Source organism: Labrus bergylta, chromosome 4 (assembly GCF_963930695.1).
Source record: "Labrus bergylta chromosome 4, fLabBer1.1, whole genome shotgun sequence".
Taxonomy (NCBI): domain Eukaryota; kingdom Metazoa; phylum Chordata; class Actinopteri; order Labriformes; family Labridae; genus Labrus; species Labrus bergylta.
Genome location: NC_089198.1, coordinates 21728398 through 21749714, shown reverse-complemented (window position 1 = coordinate 21749714; position 21317 = coordinate 21728398). Strand labels below are relative to the sequence as shown.

Sequence of the window (21317 nt, the reverse complement as noted above, 5' to 3'; positions counted from 1 at the left end):
GCAGGCACAGAGGAGCAGTCTGGCTTTGGCATTTCACACTCGCTCAGCAGTCAAGGCCTGTGACCGTTGTCATCCGCACACTCCGCAGCCAACTGCTCCCTCATCCCCTCGCCCCTGTTGTTTGGACGATTATGAATATTCAGCTGCTGTGAAAGTAATTCTGTTGGACATGTAACTGTCTCGCCAGGCAGTGTCAGCTTTGCTGTTTGTTGTAACTCACAAGGACGTGAACCTAGTTATACTTTATCATCACATTTTGATATGTTGAAAGACATAAAATATTTGGTGTATTTTTGTCTTTATTAAAGCACAATTGTATTTATTTCCTGTCATGGACTTTGTTCAAAAAATGTTTTGCACTAAGCAATATGTCCCTTCACTAGTAAAAAAAGAAACATTGTGTAGGTTTATATAAAATCAATCACAGAAAACCTTCCTGATGCAAGAGGAGCACCTGATATGAACCTGCAGCTGAAAATAGAGCCTTAAAAATACAATAATTAGGTTTAGGTATTTAGCTGTTTGCTAAAAATGACAATGAACATGGTTGTGAGTTGTTTTCTTCATTTCTTTCATCTGAGATTATTTTTTTAAATTCACATCATATCTAATTGTTGTCTAGTTGAGTGCTATTGTAAGCATGTCTGAAATTGTTGAGGAACAAACAAATGCATTTTTGGGGGATTAGTGGATCATACCACAAAAACAAAAAAAATCTCAAGCCCTTAAAGAGTTAATAAATATATTGAGAATGAAAAAAAACTTTGATTTTGAGATTATTACTATAAAAATATTTATTTGCTGAAACATAAGTCAAAAATATAAAAGTATCTCAGAAGCAGTTTTAGTTTCCCAAATACTTCTCTAACAGTCAAAACACATTGAAAAGTTTCCAAAATGACTTTGAACGGCCTTTTTTTTCTTTCTAGTGTCAGCCGCTGATGTCTCTCCTGTTACAAAAACACAGTGTGGTGCAGTGTTCAAGTGTTTCATTTTTTTTTTTTGAGTGCTCGTCTGAGTGCATGTACACTAATATGTTGGACAGGAGCCATAATGGAAGGCAGAGACACGCATGCAGAGCCATAAAAGGGTTGATGTCTACTGGCAGTCACTAACCTTGGTTGACTTTCAGCGACCGCGATCACCGTCGAGCCAGTGATGCCTTCATGGGACATAGAACAACCTGTAAAAAGTCTTTGCTCTCTTGTAAAACTACACATTAAAGAACGCTGGTGTATCATCTGGCTGTATTACATATCATTTTTAATGAGTCCAAACCCTTCAACAAAGCAATTCAAGCACCATGGTGCACATTAACAAATGTTAGAAGATTGTGAGATAAGTCACAAGAGGAGGAAAACAAAAAGCAACAGCCTACATTTAACATGTCTTAAAAAATAATAAACTACAAAAATGGCCACACAACATAAAAGTGTATATTAACAACGCTAGGCTGCATAAAAAAACACATTCTTTGACATTATGACTTTCCTCATTTTTAGTGCTTAATAGCTAACATTTATAATCATAAATGTTTAATGCTGAGAAAAATCTGTTTAATAGTCAGAGACGAGCATGATTCCAAACGTCTATGTGTGTTTGTATGTCAAATCTAGAGTGATAAAAAGGTGAGGAACATTTGAAATGACCCAGATGAAGGCCACAAGCCGTTATGTTGGTCTAATAAAGTTAATAAAGTTGATCTTAGTACTACAAGTGTTTCTGGAGCTTTTTCACCTTATTTATTTTTCCAGCAGCAGCTCAGGTACATCCAGATGCTTCTGTCATGAGGATGATCAGTGCCTCAATGCTGAAGAATTTCTGGACCTGTGCTGTAGGATCCACTGTGTAAGCCTAGAAAACTCTATTAGCATAATGACTTCCATGTTTAAGTGGATTGTGGTTCATATATTGAAAGACAAACTCGGTTACGGACGTTCTTGACAAAGTTTCTTTTCTGTAAAAAGGGATCTTTTCTCTATCAGCAGAGCTAAATGGCAGCGCGTGACAGTTTAAATGAGTAGTAAATGACATTGTTCTTATATACATCGGTTAAAAGAATACATTATAACTGACTTCATGTTGAAATATTTTTCTGACAGGTTGTTTTGGTTACATCAGCGTTTTGGCATCTTATTTTTTTTTCTTTCTGTTGCAGCGTTGGTGGAAAATGTAAGTATCACACACCGGTATAAAAGTCAGTTAAAAAAACAAAGAGAGAGAGAGAGAGAAAAAAGGACAAAGCTCCTCCCATCATGCTGCAGAACAAAAAACCAACAATGGAAAATGAATTAGTATTTTAGATAATTCAACCTTCATCAATGAATAATGTGAAGCTTGTGGATCTGATGACAAGTATTTCTTTATTGTTTTTACAGATAACATACTTCACAGGGTTACCTTGGAGGTCAAATCTCTTCTGTTTTGACTTGTCGGAGACAGCGGGGAAGATGAACATACTTTTATCAAGCACACATTTGTAAACAACTGAGCAATATTTAAGTCTAAATGGCGTACCATAGAATAGGTGAGAGACAACAAAATGTAAGTAAGAAGATGTGCCTCCTGCTTGCAAAGACAAAAGTTTCATTTTTACAAAAGAAATAATGGTCACTGACATTTTTTCTACTTTTTTTAGTGGCTGAGAGGTAGAATGAAGTATTTTCAGTTAAAACCAATGACTGGATCTATTTACTTTATCATAACATTTCAACATTATGAGTGAAAACATTATGAGCGAAGAAGTAACCCCAGCCCTCTGAATATAATGTGAAATCTGTACAAACGTCTTCATTGATTGCGGTATTTTTCTGGAGTTTTATTGTGAAACTTTGTGTTTGTATCCCAAATGTCCAATGTGATTCTCAGAGGAAAATGTTGTTGTTTTTTTCTAGTTAGGATTTCACAGTACCTTTCCAAACTGTGGGTCAGTAAACTCCTTTGTTTAATACTGTGAATAGGAAGGTCAGTCCATGTTTTCATGTGTCGATGAGGTTGTGGAGATGGATGTATTCAGTTGGAAGTATCCGAATGAACACTCCCGGGTCCTTCTGTGGGCGATGTCACTGACGAAGGAGTCGGAGCATCTTGCCAGCCACCGTTTGTCTGTGAAGAAGCGACACAGAGAAGTATTAGCTTCATGCTAACATCTTTAACATTAAGATACAACGTGGTTAAAGATTTGTCTTTGAGGACAATGTTATTTTTATTTCACTTTTCTATTTGTAAAGGGACCATGTACTCATAAATGTTGCCATTTAATGCATTGTACCAGAGTTAGCTTAGAGCTAGTTTACATCTGCAGTCCCCCGGCAGGTCACAATTTAGGAAAATTATAGTTTTCTTTACAACATTAAATCCCATACAAAGGCTATACAGCCATATAAAGACAGTACAGACATATAAAGACAGTACAGATATATAAAGACAGTAGAGACATATAAAGACAGTACAGACATATAAAGACAGTAGAGACATATAAAGACAGTACAGACATATAAAGACAGTAGAGACATATAAAGACAGTAGAGACATATAAAGACAGTATAGATATATAAAGACAGTACAGACATATAAAGACAGTACAGACATATAAAGACAGTACAGACATATAAAGACAGTATAGACAAATGAAGACAGTACAGACACTGAATTGATCCCATGAAAAAGAACTGCTGGTGGACACAAGTTGCTTCTTGTTGCACAACATAATTAATTGAATTTCATTTCTAAGATCACTCAAAATGATTATGAATATATCCAGCATACTGTGCAAAAAAAACCTCCTGCACGGTATGAGAAACCTATTCATTGTGCAATTAGTTGAATATTGTGATTACGATATGATGTGCAATAAATAATATAACAAATATTAAAGGGGTACTATAGGCCATCATTTCCAGTATATATGTCTGTCTGCTGTTCTTCATTTTTCACACATGTTGCAACACGTCTCCCCTGAATCTGAAATCAATCAAAAAGCATTTTTTCACCAATGAATTGGCACCAATTCATCTGATATTTTCTGAAAGATAGATTGAAATTCTTCCGGTGTGAAAGCATGACCTTTAAACTTGGTGCATCATCCAATGGGTAAAATCTATACACGCATAACTTGTTTACCTAATACTACATTTTGTTAAATATTTTGTTGTGATGATAATATAGACTTTTGCAGATTGTTTATTGCGTAATGCTTAAATCCGGATAAAGATGAAATTGATATTAATTGTGCAGCCCTAGTTGTAAACGTTCTCAAGAACACTAAATGTGTGCAGGTGAAAATAGTCTCCAGTTAATGCACTTCTTATTCACGCTTGAGGACATTTTGCTATTTGCTAAACTGAGCTGAACTTCAAAACTGATTTTTTACCTCTTGGGTTAAAACTGCTGTGTTTGGGGTGGGAAAGTGACACAGAGGCTAACACAGGTGGTTGAGTAGTTTTTACTTCTGTATCTCTCTAAACACTTTGTCTTGGTCTCAACAGCAAACATCACGACATCAAGGAAAGAAAGGAAGAAGTATGCAGCTGGATTTAAGAGACAACTTAAGAGCTAGCAGAATCTGACTGAACTCAAAGAAGGAAGATGTTGTTATAGTGTATATCCAGCAGACCAGATAACTGCGGTTCAAACAAGGACATAAAAAGTAACCATATATATTTTGCACCATGCACAAACTTGTTCCAAGCATGATATAAAAGCTAAGAGATAGAAATCACTTAATCACTGCAATTAAAACAGAAAGAAGTAAATGTTGGTCACAGAACAAAATGAGATGGAAATGTTTTTTATCCTCTTCTTACTCTTTATTATAAATATTTACCCTTAGTCGATTAATTTAGTCCTTAAATAGAAAACAAAACACAATTCAAATGCTTAAATGAAATATAGTGAGATCTTCAACAGAAGTGATGTTTATCCAACGGCTACTTCAAAGTTATAAACTGAACTCATCTCTTCCCCTGTACAGCTCACTAGATGTGATACAAACAGGAGATGAAATAGAATATGCCTTTCATATATCTCAAAATGTTTGATAAAAGAATAAATTATCACAATAATAAAAAAAAAATGTTCCTTCAAGTAGAGGCCTCCCTAAAATCCTGATAAAAGGTTGACTAAAGACCATTAAAGACATTAATTGCCATTTGCACGCTGTTAGTGAGAGCTGGGAGCGTGCTTTGGCAGCCTCTTATTTTCAAACCCTGTTATTTAGTGCAAAGACTGTCTGTCATCTTATTCAGAGGAGAGTTGGAGAGGGAGAGAAAAAAAATCAGTCTTTGAGGGAGGCAACACCCACCAGCAATTTGAGGATGGTAATTGCTGTTCAAGGATAAAGAGGTGAACCACGAGAGTTCACTCAGTAGATCTTAGAGAGAGAAAAATAGTATATGGGCTAAATAATAATAACAACAACTACAGGCATCAACACTTAATTTACGAGTCCTAAATGTGCTTATCTGTCACCATGTGAATGTTTATTAATATGTCTTCCTAAGGCAATGAGATGCTGCTAAAACACATTTGATATAAACAGTCACAATATGTCTGATAAGTATCTTTTTAAAGTCATTGCTGCACAAGATTTTATTTCTTGTGTTGGCTCATTTCTAAGTGAGGAAAGATGACTGCAGAGACTCAGACTGGACCAGGAGTCATTTGATTGGTTAAACTATTGGTTGATCTCTCTAGTTTGAATGTTTCAATTAAGACAATGTATCATAAGATATGTGGATAAACTGTATCGGATTGTACGGTAATTCAGTGTAAGGTAATTAATTACTCCCGCTTTTACCACTCTCTCTTTAGTAACAGCTATAAACACTTGTTTAGGATCAGGTCATTAATACATCATATTCATCTTGTCTTAAGATGTTTCCAGAGTTATTAGAGTCCAAATAACCATCCAGATGGGAATTACTTCTTTTTTTTGTTGTTATATCAAGTCCTTCATGAAAAAAAAAAAAAAGACAGGCCAAAAACATTTAGAATAAAACGTTACAATTATTAACAATTTATACCGATAAAATAATTCTTCAGACTTTTTTTGTTGTAATATTTGAACAAAGTTTTTACCTTCTGGCTGCTATCTTCGTATGGATTTGGGAAAATTGTCAAATTGAAACTTTTTTTTGTATTGAGGAATAAACAGAACCTTTTCAACCCCTGAGTTTATAGAGTCTTAAAGAATTCCAGGAATACTTTCAGAAAAGTGTGAAGTTATATGAAACAACCTCCTGGTTTTATTAAAGATGACTAAGTTTTGTCTTAAAGAGTATTCAATGCTTTGCTCTGTGACTCAAACCTTTTTGTAATACATGAGAGGCATATACATACTTTGTGTCTATAATTTAATTACAATATATATATTTTTTTTTCAAGCCAATACTCCTAACAACATTTGTCTGGAAGATTAGTTTAAGTTTTGATCTCTTGTTAAAGTGTTTTTTGAAATATTAAAACACACTGAGAGATGAGCCTGTTGTGTGTTGTATCTAATTTGATGACTCTGTATTTTTAGCACGATGGGTGTTGCAGGCTGGGCTGTCAGTGCTGCTGTTCCTGTAGATGAATGATCTGACCAATGTGCTTGGACTGTTAGCCCAGAGCCCCGCTCTCTCTGTCCCTGTGACTGTCGTATTGATTCTGTTCAGCCCCGCGCAGCCTGTCGCTATAGATCTACATGCTAACGCACTGCCTCCAGTGTTTGCCTGTCCCGCCCTGCCAGCCCAGCCCAGCCCAGCAAGGAGACCTAGAAATCTGGCCCCGCCTTTGACAAGCTAGTTAACGAGTTATTGCAAGAATTAGCAACTGGGGAACTTTTTCTCTTGAAGGAGGAAGCTGGTAGGATTTGTCCTATGGTGCCAAAGTGAGGACAGTGTAGGGAGGAATGATGACACCTGTGCCCTTGTTGCTGTCGACTGCAGGTGTCTCGCTAACACTAATATCCTCCGACAGACTAGGAGTGTGTCCAGCTACTCAGCCTGGTAGCTGCCTCATTGCCTGCCACCTAGGGCACGACTGGCGACTGGAGCAAGGGGAGGGGAGGGGTGTGGGGGGCAACTGGCTGGACAACAGCCCAAACCCGGGAAACTCTGCTAAGTGGCATCCCAGTGTGTGCACAGAACCACACAACATTACACACATCCTGCAACTGGGGAATCATTTTAAAATAAGACAACACAGACAACGTTAAAAAGGACAGAAAAGGATTGTTTACAGGTCTTACGTTGATGCCCTGTGGACTGTACATCTGGCTGGCTGCGAGGCTGTCACTATATCCTCCGGTCTGGCTGATAACATGGCGAAGGGTATCCACCTGGAACAGCAGGGACACACAGACAAAGGAGGCCTGGTCAGACAAAAGCTCGGTATAACAAAGACAGCCAGGCACAAGGAAAGGTCAGTCTGATAGTGAAAGGGTAGCACAAACAGGAAAAGGTTACAAACAGCGAACTAGGATGATTTGGATGCTATTAGGGGCTCGATAACAGAGGTTACAAAAGGACAAAATATAAAAAAAGAAAGCTAAGTATCTAATTATGAATGCATTTGTACCTGTGGTTAAATAATAATGCAGAGTCAGGCATTAAAACATTACAACAGCCCTTTTTGAATGTTTACGCAACAACATAGAGACCTGTTTTTTTTTTTACCCACACATGACAAGAGGAACCTCTCTTTTTAAGCAACCAAATTGCTGCCAACTAAAATATGTAGTCACTGAGATCAGATCTTACATTATTTTTGTTTCAAGAGTTTCTGCCTGTTCAATGTTCTTCACAGATTCACTAGAAAGCTGCTTTGGAGCTTCTGGCAGAGCAGATCGCCTGGATATGCATGAAAACACACCTGCCATATGGATTTCACAACAAATAAGACCCCTCTACTCAGGAGGCCAATTTAGTCCAAGCTTTCTCTTTCGCTTTCGTTTAATTGTGCAGCCCTGAGAGCGAGGACGTCTCTGACATGTTCAGAAAAAGCATTCCTTTCAAAGGAACACGAGTTTCACTAATTAATGGCCGACCTTGTAAACCTCTTTCCCTCCTATAAGGGCTTTCCCCCACCACCCCCCCCACCCTTTGCATATTCATGAACGACCTAAAGCATTTGGAGACCTGATCTGAACAGAAAAGGGGGTTTGTGATGGGAGGAGGGCGGATAAAAAGAGAGACGTTGCCAGAGTGAGGAGAATATCACCGCGGGTGTTGATTCCTTAATCTATGGTGAGAGTTGTAACACTCAGAAACACTGTGCTGGTCATCACTGTCCACCAGGGCAAGGTCAGGGAGCCACAGTGCACCGTTGGCTATGTGAACTCTTGTCAGGAGCGCTGATGAGCGTTGCACCGTTTCCAAAACTGTCTGCAGTCGTCTATTCAACTGTGGCTTGACAATAGCTTCCACATTAAAGAATAGCCCCAGGCTAAAAGTAACCTCTGCTGCACTGTGTAGGTCAAGTTATCCTGGCATACCCAGATTGGACAGTGGTTGAACAATTACTGTATATATGCAATCTTGAGATTATTCAACCTTTGGCTCTTGCAGGACACGCACCTGGGATTGTATGTTGGCCCCAACCTGCCCCCCTTGGTACGAGTCCCCATTGAGGGACTGCACACTCATGAACAAGTCTCCGGAGTTTGACATGTTAAAAGAGCCAGCAGAACCTGAGAAAACACAGAGGCAGACAGGAGGAAAGAGAGCGAGAGAGCAAGACAAAGAGAAGACAAGAGGAGAGAGAGAGAGAGAGAGAGAGAGAGAGAGAGAGAGCACAGTAAGGGAGGAAGAGAGAGAAAAAGGAGTTAAAATGATCATGCGTAAGCAAAAGCGCATTATAAGGGTTAGTTTGGGAGAGCAAAAGAAGGTTTTTATGGTCAAAACCTGCAATCTAAAGATGCACTACGTGCACATTAAAATGTCACTGAAGCATAATTTGAAAGGAAAAATCCTCCACCGAGAACCATGAGACAGATAATCATCATAAAACTGTTTAAGTCCAGTTTAAACAAGCTTTATGGATTGTGTTGCTGTTAAATGTCCGTGCTGCTAGTGTTTCATTAAGGAAGTAATAATTGATCTACAGGAAGACTCAAAGAATTGTCTTCGGCCTTTAATGGACCCCAGCTCCCCAGATGTAAAGAGAACCATGGCGTAACTTGATTTCAACACCCGGTCCTAATCCAATACAGTGGCGACGTCTCTATATGACAGAAGACTCGGCGTGCCCTCTGAGCAGCTTAATGGCAGGCACAAGGTCAACCGGACAAGAGGCAGGAAAAAATTAACTTCCACGAGACCAAGAGGTCAATAACAGAGGCAGAGAGAGAGAGAGAGAGAGAGAAAATGAGTGAGAGAGTCAGAGGGAAAAGGAGGAGAAGAAAGGGAATAAAAAGTGCAAGAAGCCACATCATATCCCCAGGTTAGTTAAGGAGAAGACGGCTTCTTGTGAGTCTGAATGAAATGGCAGCAGAGACTGAATATTTGTGTTTGGAACCAGGTATCAGGATGTTACTGGGCCTCTTTCTGTTTATGCTTAGTTGAAAAAAGGATATTTTCTAATATGGATTTCTACAGAGCCTTTTTTTAAAATACATAACCCAGAATTTTGTGGCTCTGCTCACCTGCTGAATTGGGTGTTGACGGCGAGTTCGCCTGGCTTCCGTGAGCAGACACACTGGTGGCGCTGACCGCGGTCCTCGCTGCGTACATGTTTGCCTCTTCTTGGAACTTGCCGATGTTTTTCTTATATCGGATTCTCTTGTTCCCAAACCAGTTTGATACCTGTTAAAAATAGAGATACGGTTAACAGAAACATAACATATCTAAAGCTTTTCTCTGCAAACACACCTAATACAGGTTTAAAAGGAGTCATCACAAGGATCTATGCATCTCTAAATTGAAAGCAGAAATTTATTTTGAAAAATAATACACACAGATTTATACAAGTTGGTGTTGATATTAAGTAATAACCCGTCCATTGTTAGGCTTACTTTCTTATCCTATTAACAACAACAGCATATTACTAACCCTAAATGTTGATAAGAGCACGACTATTTGAAAATCCAAGCAGAGTAACATCTCAAACCCTGCCTCGGGTGAGAACTCAGAGTGCCACTGAATGTGATTATTTTTAAAGGAAGGGCTAAGAAAACAATATCTTGGTACACAGAATTGTATATATCGTAGGTACCTGTGACACTGTGATGCTGCACTTCTTGGCCAGCTCTTCTTTGGCCTCCTCGCTGGGATAAGGGTTACTGAGGTGGGAGTAAAAGTACTCGTTGAGGATCTCTGTCGCCTGTTTATTGAAGTTCCTCCTCTTTCGTCTGTAGAGGAAAGGAGAAGGGAAATTAAGAAATAACCCCGCTGAACACCAAAAATCTGTTGTTTTCTTGCAACATAAAAAATAAGCTCAATTCAAAAGTAAAACATTAAAGAATTAAATGCTGTTTAAATGCATTTAAAAACAGAAAGAAAACAAAATACAGGAAATACAAATAGTAATATTAAAGTGCATGAATTAGAGGCCAAACCAAACAACGATTTAGATTAAAATGCTTTCAAAGTAGTGCATGGTTTTTGCACGCATGCACACACAGACCTGGCGTCGAGGAAGCGTGAGCGCAGGATCATGACGGCCTCACAGGTGCTCTGCTTTAGCTGCATCTGGATGGAGCTGAACTTGCGGTGGATGATGCTGACCATGCGCTCGATCTCTTTGGGCGAGATGGGTCGTGTTCGAGACTGCTCCCTCAGCAGGTTCATCACATGGGTGGTGAACTCATTGCACGCCTGGATGCACAGACAGACAGGATTCAGAGAAAGAATAACTATCACAGAGGCTCTACAGACTGAAGAAAAAAAGAAAAGAAATTGGATTTGTGGAGAGGCTGCACCTTCGCTGGTAGTCCTCGGCCTGGTAGAAGCGGCGCTGACAGTATATAACAGCAGCAGCGTTAGCGGTAATAAGAATAGTCTAAATTAAAGCAGCAGACACAGTGCATTGTTTCACACCAAACAAATGTGGCAGTGGAGGCACGCGGCAGAGGCAGTGACACTCGCAGTGCTCTGAATATTAAAAAGACTTCTTTTCAATGGCACAGAAAATGTGACAAGTGAAGAGAAATTTAAAATGACAGCAGGCTTTCAGTCCCGTTAACGTTCAAGAGGTTTAAACTGTCTCTCTCTCTTTTCACTGCATCTCTCCGTCTACCTTGTTCTCTCTGTCTGAATCAGTCACTGGGTATGACTGCGTTCAGAGTCAAGGTGTCTGTTGCTTGTCAACACCAGGGTTACGTCAGTCAAAGTGATGCACGGAGCAGCCGTTCTGCTTGCACACATACGCCAGACACTACTCACTCATAGGCATGCGGGGTGTACGTAGCGTGGTGACACACTAAAAAAAAAAAAAAAAAAAAAAAAAGCTCAGGTGTGTATGGAGAGCGACAGTTAGTGATGACTAGCCTTCCTCGGAGAAGATGACAAACCAAGAACGCTTTGACTTTCGAGGGAGTGACAAAGAAAAGAACTGGTGTGTGACTGATGTAATGGCTGCTTGCCGGCTGCTGATAACGTCTCTGAAAGCTTGGCTTGCCATGTGTAAAACTGTGAGAGCTGATTTCAAGAGCATTATACTCGGTTCTCGAAAACTTCTCGTCCATCACTTGTACCGAATCCTCCTAATTTGGGCTCTCATGGAGCTTTTTTCCAGCTTGCATTGGACAAAGGTTACATTTAGAATAAGCTGCAAGACACAGTGCAAAACATAAACTGTTAAAACATAATGTTCTCAATACTCTCCCTGTTATCTAGGGGCAGCTTAAATCACCCTCAAGTGGATGTTTTTTTTTTTTTTGTATGAGAAGACAGGGGAACTCGAGGCAGAATGTGTTTATTAGAAATAGAAAGCCAAAAGTCAAAGTTTCAATTTGTTTCCTGCATTTATCCATGGTGTGATTTTAGAGGAAACATATCAGGCTCAACTTCTAAACACAGCACTGACCATGGGAGTGGTCCCTGCAGAGTATTAATATAATATATCTCGTTTGCCACAATGAGGAAATAAAAGTGGGAAAAAAACAAAAACATTTGTGCATGTTAACAATGAAGAGATTGATAAAGGTTAATATCCCTGTTAAGTATTCCGATTCAAACAGATCCAGCATCACTATAGATGATGCCAAACTTTTTAGTGGTTCCAAAATTAACAGAGAAGTAAGAGGAATTCAATTTGGACATTTGTGAAGAGAGGATGTTGGGAGAACATTAAGAATTGATATATATATATATGTATATGTTCATTGGTATGCATGATCTGTCATGAAATAATGAATAAACAGTAGTTCAGTTCAGAACGGAAAAAGCAAAACAGTCTTCCTCCTCCCCACCTGTTCATACTTCTCCAGCTCTGTGTGGTAAATCTGTCTGATCTGGGTCAGCTTGGCTCGGTAGTCAGAGTGTTCCGCAGAGTTGTCTGCTCCGACGCCGCCTGCGGCCGCTGCTGCAGCTGCTGCAGCTGCCGACCCACCACCTTTCTCTGGCCCGGCCACGCCCTCCGCCAGCAGCATATTGTCCAGGCGCATTAGCTGAGGATCTGGAGGCTCCTCCTCCTGGGCACCACGGATACTGAGCACTGTGGAGGAGAGGGAAGAGACAATGATGCATGGTTGTTTAAAAAAAAAAAAAAAAAGCAAAGTATTAGCATTCTACATAACTTCAAAAGAGTCTTAACTGTGTGAACCCCTTTTGAAATATGGCCATCATTTTCAAAAGTTCAAGTCTGGTCAATAAAAGCTGCAGCCTCACAGAAGTTGGCAGCTAGGCCGGACCATAAAACTATAATTTTATCGATTCTGGCCATCATTTCATGTAAAAAAGAATTAACACAGCCTCCACCAGAGTTCATTTTTCATTGCTCTGCTTTTGCTCAGACTGTGTTTAGTTTCTGGCTGATGGCTTCATTATCTTGTCAGATGCTATCAAAGCAAAAAAAAAAACACAACCTAATAACAGGTTAGACACGGCATATTAAGGCAAAGACACCTAGCTCAAATACACCAGCAAAGTAGATTAAAGAATCCAAGCTGAAAAAAAAAAGTTTCAGCATAAAGAGTACACATACAAAATCAAAACATGACACTTATAGATCATTCATAGTATACAAATACCAACTTGTACCAACTTATAGTTTCTACCCTCACACCAGTGAAGTATTCATACTGCTGTCATCTTAATTTAACCAAACAAAGGATGCTTTTACAGCTGACACTGAGGTCTGTTTACACTTGTTTGGGGCTTTGAACCTGCATGTTTTCACACACCTACAGGCGCTCAGCTCTCAACTGACACTCAGCTTCCATGTTGTGCAGCGTGAAGTGTAAACACAATAAAGACAGGCCTGCTGAGCTGGACATGAACAAACAACAACCTGATGTACACACAAACGAATGCAGTGGTGCACACACCTCGTTATTCCTGGGAACTCGCACACACACACACACACACACACAAAAAAACCAACCATTGCTAAAATGTTTAACTACCGGTAAATCTTAGAGAATAAAACACACAGGTGCTTGAATATGAATTTTTATTTTGGCATCCGTCACACTGCCCTGCCTCTTTCTGCCACCAGAAGGCTCCCTCGGTAAAGCAGCCGAGCGTCCTGCTTCTTTTCCAGAGAGGTGCTGAAAACAAGACGACCAGGTGCAGCCCTCCATTCCTTCCACTGTCTTCAAGGACAAAGACAAAGATCACGCTGCTTTCACAACAATTTTCACACACTTTAATCCGAGCATCTATCAAAATGTTTCATTTGGACAATCTAATACCACATCCTGCATGTCTCCTTCATGATGGCTGCAGACAGTGAGGGTAAATGACAGGTTGTGTGACAGAGCAGTGAAGCCATATTGAAACCCACAGTCTCCGGTCACAGCAGCGGCTCTTTTTGTAATGAGGATGTAAGGTTGAGTCGCCCTGTGACCTTTCTGCTCCAGATGGATTCCTGCAGCCGCGTGGGGAGTTTGTCTACCTAGGTCCTCCTTTTCTTTTTCCATCCAGCCCCCCCACTCCCCCACCCCCATCTCCTCCTCCTCCTGTTTCCTTTCCCTCTCTTTTTCTCCTCCAGCAATAACATCATCCATTCCCATCAGCTCCAACACGTGAGCAAGCTCAGCTCAAGAGGCAAATGTCAATGGCTATCAGACGGCTGGAAAAGGTCAGGAGTTCAGATGGGGGTGCAGACACATATGTGTGTGCGCGCGCGTGCGTGTGTGTGTGTGTTTGTGAGTAGGTGCATGAGCAAAAAATGCTGGTGGATGAACATGTGGATATTTCTCATGTGAATCACACCAGCGGGAAATTATAACACTCGCCAATTTCATTCTGACAAAATAGTGTCACATCGTGACCAGAGGGGGAATCTAATGAGCCTAAGAGTGATTTATTCATTCCCCCCAAGTCCCTGAGTGCACAACTAAAAGCATGAAATGGATTAAATAAATACAATTAATAAGGAAAATCAAACAATTCACTGTGCTGTGGCATAATTACCCCTAACCACAGCCATCAGCTTTATTTATTTCGGCTTAGTAATAGCAATGAAATCGATTAGACCTCCATGCCAGTCGCAGTGCTGGTTCTGAACTCTGAGACTGTGGACTATACATTAACATAATCGCCTAACAGAGGGAAGGGAGCTCTCTTTTAACACATTGCATGCTTTAAACACTTGAAATAACAACAAAAAAAACAACCTTTCACACACACTCTCTGCTCTACAAAGGCATGGATTCTATGCTGCTCTGCGATTCTCTTTTTCCATGGACAGTCACAGATTAGTATCTATAAAAGGAAGATGGCCATCATCTAATCTTGATCATTACCGACAGACTTAATTGAACAATGAGAGGACACAATTCCCCCTCTCTGTCGCTTCCTCCCTCCCTTCCCTCCTTCTCCTTTGTGCACACTCTTGTATGATTCCTTCCCTAAGATGTGGGGCACTAAACCCCCCCCCCCCCCCCCCAAAAAAAGGAAATGCATAAAAAATGAATACATATCATAAACAATCCTCCAGCCGCTTCCGCCTGAATAATGAATGGAATTCTAAGAATAAGCCTTTGTTTTGCTTATTGACAAAATTAATTTCCGCTGTTTTACTTCCTTAAGAGCTGGCTCACACCCATCACCGCACTGCCTGCTGTTTGCAGACAACAAGAGTGTAAATAAACATGACGATTAAGCCACCCACTCATACAGGGGAGAACCAAGGTGCATACGCGCGCGTGCAAACACACACAAACGTTCACTTTGTGCATGAATGTAAGCACTCATATGAGCACACACGCAGGAGAAATACACAGCTATGCACATTGCCGAACGACCCTGAGCACCCAGCATAGTGCCTTGCAAGTGCTTTCAAATGAAAACATGTTTAATTAATGATGTTGAAGTATTCTGTCACAATTAGGAAGATTTACGGTCAAACAAGGCAGCAGTGATGTCCCTGACAGCCATGATGAAAGTTTACCCTTCTTGCCTCTGACTGGCAGCTTGCAGCCAGCGCTGGACTGGATCCATTTCCCATCAATACAGTAATGCAATACACTTGGCAGCACTGTAGTGTATATAATATAAGTGTGTGTGTGTGTGTGTGTGTGTGTGTATGTGTGTGTTTGTCCTTCCTTGCTTAGCTTGTCTGCATCACATGACCCCAGAGAGGGGCAGAGAGTGGCTGCCGTGCTCTCTATTGATTGTGTGGGAACACGTCATCTAGGGTTTCAGCAGTTAATAAATCAGGTCTGCTCCTGACACAGCCGTGTGTGTGTGTGTGTGTGTGTGCGTGTGTGTGTGTGTGTGTGTGTGTGTGTGTGTGTGGGCCTGTCAGAGACCAGTCAGCAGGAGTGAAAGCGACAGCCACATGATAATGTAACATCACCACCATTCATCCCTGCCACACAGCATTCTGAGACAAAACAACAACAACCTAGGAACCTGAAAAAAGCAGCGTGATCTACAGCAGACATGACAAGTATCACTAATACAACCCGCCCCCCCCCCCCCCCCCACCCCACCCCCCCCATCCCTCCACCCCTCCCCTGCTCTGTGAGGGAGTTCAGCATCCTGCTCTCATCTGCATGTGTCACAAAGCGAGATGAGAAAGTCTTCATAAGATGCAGCACTGTTGGAGATTTGATACTGACCCACACTCTAAACTGCTAAGCAATGCCATCACCACAACAGAGGACACTAAATGAATATTGTGTTTTATTCATTACAATTTACTGCAAATATGGCAATTTCTACTGAACTGAATGTTTATTAAAGTAAGGCCGATCATTATAAAATAACTTATCCAGTCACCAAAGCGTATGCCATTACAACAGCTGCTGAATTTTTAAATATTATTTTATCCCATCTTCAAATAACCTCTCGTCTCAAGCACCAGATGGGAAGCTGTTAAACAAGAGCTAAACCAACCTAGAACTGCACTTAAAACAGACAACATCTTTGCAGCAGAAGCACAGATCTACTTTTTCTGCCATTACCCACAATGCAACAAGTCTGCCAGTGCGTTAGTGGCATATTTACAGTAGGTGTGTTACGCTAGCAGTGGTAGTGTAGCATTTAGCTGTCAGCAACAAGCAAGAGTTGAAGAGCAGGAAGTGTTCTTCTTTCCAAACCCTCAGATTTATTTCTTTTTGAAAACTGAAGCCATGACCTCAAACTTGAATCCTACTTCTAAGCACGCTCTGTCTGAGGCTACAAACTGTTTTTACACCACGTCATTCTCATGTGCAGTAGTACTCACCAAGAACTGTGAAACAAAATATCTGTACAGTCATTGTTCACCGTTAAAATGTCACAAGCAGCGAGAGTATTACATTGGCTAAATTAACAATTTTCCAATCCAAATTATAACACAGTACACAACTCTTCACGAGTAAGCGTTTCACCAATCATGTTGGCTATCTGAAGCAAGGGATTTCAGCTTTGATGGACCAAAATGAAGTTTTAAATCATAATCTGTCCGTTCAAGAATGGTTATTGAATCTCGCTTTGATTATCAATCTGTCATATTCTAGATACAATATCAGAAAATGGGGGACAATGTCAATCATATTTACCTGAAGGTGATGTCTTTAGAGTGCTTATATATAAAAACCTTAGAGCTACAGATATATTTTAGAGGGTACCAAAGAAGTGTTCAAAACTCAGCTCTACTAATATGCGATCTTCATAAAGAGCAGCATTGTGCTGCATTACATTTACTCCCCCACATCATAGAGGTAAAGTACAGTGCTAAGCAATACCATTATCATTACCAAGAACACTAAATGAGTATTGTGTTGCATTAAATTCAGTTTACTGTATATGTGGTCATTTCTATTGAACTGAGTGTGTGCTGTAATAAAGAAAAGGACACTCACATGAAAGAACAATGAAAGTCTATAGCATGAACAGTTTATTTTATTCTAAATAGTATTTAGTTGTAATCAACTTAAAAAAGATCAAAAGATAGATTTACAGTGTATCCATAAACTCCTGGGAAACTTTCTCGGGCTCAAACTGTTCTCTCCATCACCACATAATGGGAAGCTGTACAGCCTCAGTACACAAGGGCATAGCCATAAAGTACCACTAAAACAGCTTTATGTTTTATCTGCTATCTCCAGTATCATGTGCAGAAAGAGGGCAGAGCTAGGGCGCTGTATCTGACACTGGGTGGGGGGATGGGGGGGGAGGACCAAGGACAAGGAAAAACACCAAAGAAATACTGGAGGGACAGGCGGGGATGAGGAGACGTGGACAATGCGGGCGGGGAGGGAGGAGAGTGATGGAGGGAAAATGAAAGGCGAAAAATAGAAATGGAATAGGAAAGCGAGGTGTCAATTAAAAAAATGAACCCTAGTGCATTTGGGAGGTGACAGCTGGTGGGAGACGAGCTGACAGGCGTCACATTAGGCGGATTTGGTGGCCGCTCCCCTCATCCCCTCCTTTTTTTTTTCTAGCTCCTTTCCCTCTATCTCTCTCTCTCTCTCTCTCTCTCCACTGGCTATCTGTAGTTTCTCATGCAGCAGTAGTGGCAGAGGCAAAGCGAAGGCAAGAAACTCAGCTTGGTGATTTTCAGAACAAGTTCCCCCTGCAGCTACTCCTAATAACGGTAATTATCGTCATCATTGGAGGCTTAAGCAGGCCAGTTTGAGGCCTGAGGGGCTGGCCTGATAATGAGGCAGCCAGCGCCAGAGGAGAAGACCATTCAAAGCACCGCCCTGCCACCAACATGCAGCACTCCCATTTAAAAGCCTTCATTAAAATAATTCATTATTCAAAATAGGCAATACATTAGCCCCCTGGCTGCCTGTCTTTCTTAAGGTGTCTTAAAATACATATCGTCTTTGATTGAATCAAACTCATGCTCAGCTCATGCAGTTTTAACAGCTCCAGGCCTCAATGGAGACCAGCGTGGCTGAATATCTGAGGAGAAGTCACAAGCTTGTAAGACTGAGACAAAGAAATCTCTGTCTTTCTCCAGAGGAGGAGTAGGAAGACACAAAACACACAAATGATGGGTCACACAAACTTTGAGAGAGCTCTGGCAGCGCTGGTATTGAATCACATTTCACAAGATTTTCTGAGTAATTCTTTTTCCAAAGAACAAAAATTCAGACCAATGGCAAAGCGACGATTTAAAAAAGGAGACTTCAGCAAGACAGAATCTGAACTACAACTTAATGCACATTTTTCATTGTTGACATTTCTTTAAAGATTTTATTGACACAATTATATCATCTCCAAACCTGTTTGGTTTCATACAAGAGGGCCAGCATCACAAGTATTAATACCGATACCAAGAATTAAACGAGTGCAGTGTGTGATGATTTTCTGAGGTAAATGCATCATCATTACACTTCATCTTAATGTGTTGACATGATCACAGAATGTTCGACTGTGGTTGTTAATGGGAGGTTAGATGAGATGTAGACTGTTGGATTTAATAAAAGGGAAGCTGATGCCTTTATACTGATCCTATGAATATTAGATATTCTGGTATTGATTCGTTCAATCCTACAAAACAAGTAAGCATACGTATTTAATAATATATGATGTGAAGAAACACTTTAAACTTTCTGCAGACAATCTTACTATGATTTTCTTAATGTATCACTTTTTCATACTTACATACTTTTGAGGTATTAAATGCCAGCCTGTAGCCAAATGGCAGGCGGCATAGTGATGCTGTCAGGCAGCAGTTGTTGAGGAGGTGACGTGTGAAGTGTTTGGAGCCAGGAGGAGATGGTCCATGACAGTTAGCATCCTGCCTGAACTGTTGCCCTACAAGCCCTCCCTACACACCAGGACAAGTCATGAAACAAGAGGTCCAGCTACACAATCCTCCTCCAGTCCCCGCGGTGTGTGTGTTCCTGTGCATGGCACATTTCATAAGGCTCCGCTCTTTGACTGGTGATGAGTTTATGTGAAGGTAATTAACAGTAATTAATCCTTAATTACAGCAATTAGCAGAGTCGCAGTAAATTAAGCCACATCTGGAGGCACGGAGCAGGGTGAGACAAGTAGGGGTGGGCTTTTTGACAAGGGGGAGACAGAGGGGCCCACGTGACGGAGATTGTTTAGGTCTACCTGGGATGTCCAGGCTGCCGTCCCTGCTCCAAGCTGCATGATACACTGTGTGATCCCCGAGGTGGCTGATGGGGCAGGGTCTGATGAAAAAGGAGGGCTGAGATGGGAGGTTCATTTCTGAATGAAATTGTTTCATCTCAGGGAGAAAGGCTCCCTTAAGCTACCACGCAAGGACACCCACCATATGGCCGCTCATAGACAATAGTGCTGCTGGTTCTGCTTGGCTGTGCTCGGGTTCACTCGACGACAAGTGAACATTCATTGTACACAAGATACTAAACCCAGCTTGCAGATTTTCTCTGTGCAAGAATAAAATCATACCCACTCTGGATAAAATACAGAGAAGATAAAAACACACAGGAATGCTGCAGCTCCATTATTACTATCTATTCAGAGTCACATGCTTCTGTCTGAACCATACTGTACCATAAAAATGATTCTGAGTGGTTACTTAGATTATCCCATGATGCATTTCATCCCCAACTTGGAGCATTGTCTTCCCTGATGACAATGCTCCTCTCCATAAAGCAGAAGTGGTCACTGAGTGCTTTAAATGGCATGATAATAATGTTAGCCATATGCCAATGCCTCTTCCGTAAATAGATATGATCATATTCTCTTTGCTATATTTAGATCCAAAGATCCAAACTGAGCATCTACGCATGTACATAATCTGCGCAGTGTTACACCAGAGCCCGCATGAACAATATGAACTGACAAGTCATGTCAGATGGCATGGATGTACGTCTTGTGTATTTCCAGATTGTTTGAGCAGTGATATTCCTGTACCTGTAATGCTGTTTGGGCTCTTCCCCTTGCATAGTTTCAGGGAGTATGTCAAAGGTTTTATGCTTGGATCACTAGCTTCGCTCAGCTGATAAAATGTCAGATAACGATACACATTGCTCCTATACTTTTCCAATTCCAATTTGATGCTATAGAAATGTTGGTTTTATCAAAGCAAACGTCAAAAACAAAAAGATATTAAGAACATTTTCATACAGGACATAAACATTGAACTAAAACTTCACCTTTGGTGGCAAAATCAGCAAATCAAATATTTGATTGTTTTTGTCGATTCTGATCAAATTGTTTATTATAAGATTGATTTGCTATTTAACTTTCCTCAATCAACAAATCAACTATTCAACCTGTAACGCCAGCTCTTGATTTGTTACAAATGGTCAGAGAGTATAACAGCACCGACATCGCAATTTCAAAATGCCTGTTCCGTTGAAACAAAAGCCAAAAAAACAAAAACAAAAAAATTGTGTTGCAGAGTCTGGCAAGGTGGACTGATGTCATGCACATGTTTGATAGGCTGGGAGGACCCATTCATATTGAACCACTTGAGAGATTTTCTCCAGCAGGAAATACAGTCTCTCCTCACATTTATCAGGGAGCTTCCCATCAAGGGGGACTGAGTCAAATAAGCTTTGTTTTGCAGCACAAGCAGTTTGTTTGGACACTGTCACAGCTGCAGAAATCCCTGCGAGGTTTACTGTTTTGCTGAGGCCTGGTGCTCGGGAAGACTAGTGATGCTGCTCTGTCTGCCCCTCGCTGTCAGGAGCAAAAAAAAAACACTGTGAGGGATCACTGTCCATTAGTGAGACCAGTTTCAGTTCACACACTCTGAGATATTTCTTTGTTAACTAAATAAAAAAACAA

At 40.7% G+C, this 21317-nt stretch overlaps 1 protein-coding gene across 4 annotated transcripts in view; it reads right to left on the bottom strand.

The window, feature by feature from the left end:
* Positions 1 to 2344: 2344 nt before the first annotated feature.
* pbx1a (pre-B-cell leukemia homeobox 1a) overlaps positions 2345 to 21317 on the bottom strand; it is a 45706-nt gene continuing 26733 nt past the window's right edge. Inside the window, exons 3-9 of one of the 4 annotated variants that reach the window (XM_065954070.1) lie at positions 12392 to 12636; positions 10606 to 10796; positions 10195 to 10330; positions 9626 to 9785; positions 8559 to 8671; positions 7223 to 7321; positions 2345 to 3105 (exon numbers count right to left, since the gene is read on the bottom strand). In XM_065954070.1, coding sequence (XP_065810142.1) covers positions 3013 to 3105; positions 7223 to 7321; positions 8559 to 8671; positions 9626 to 9785; positions 10195 to 10330; positions 10606 to 10796; positions 12392 to 12636 — 1037 coding nt within the window. In that variant the 3' untranslated portion in view covers positions 2345 to 3012. The remainder of the gene's footprint in view (positions 3106 to 7222; positions 7322 to 8558; positions 8672 to 9625; positions 9786 to 10194; positions 10331 to 10605; positions 10797 to 12391; positions 12637 to 21317) is intronic. The other 3 variants (XM_065954071.1, XR_010666342.1, XM_065954073.1) reach the window with 3 other exon arrangements.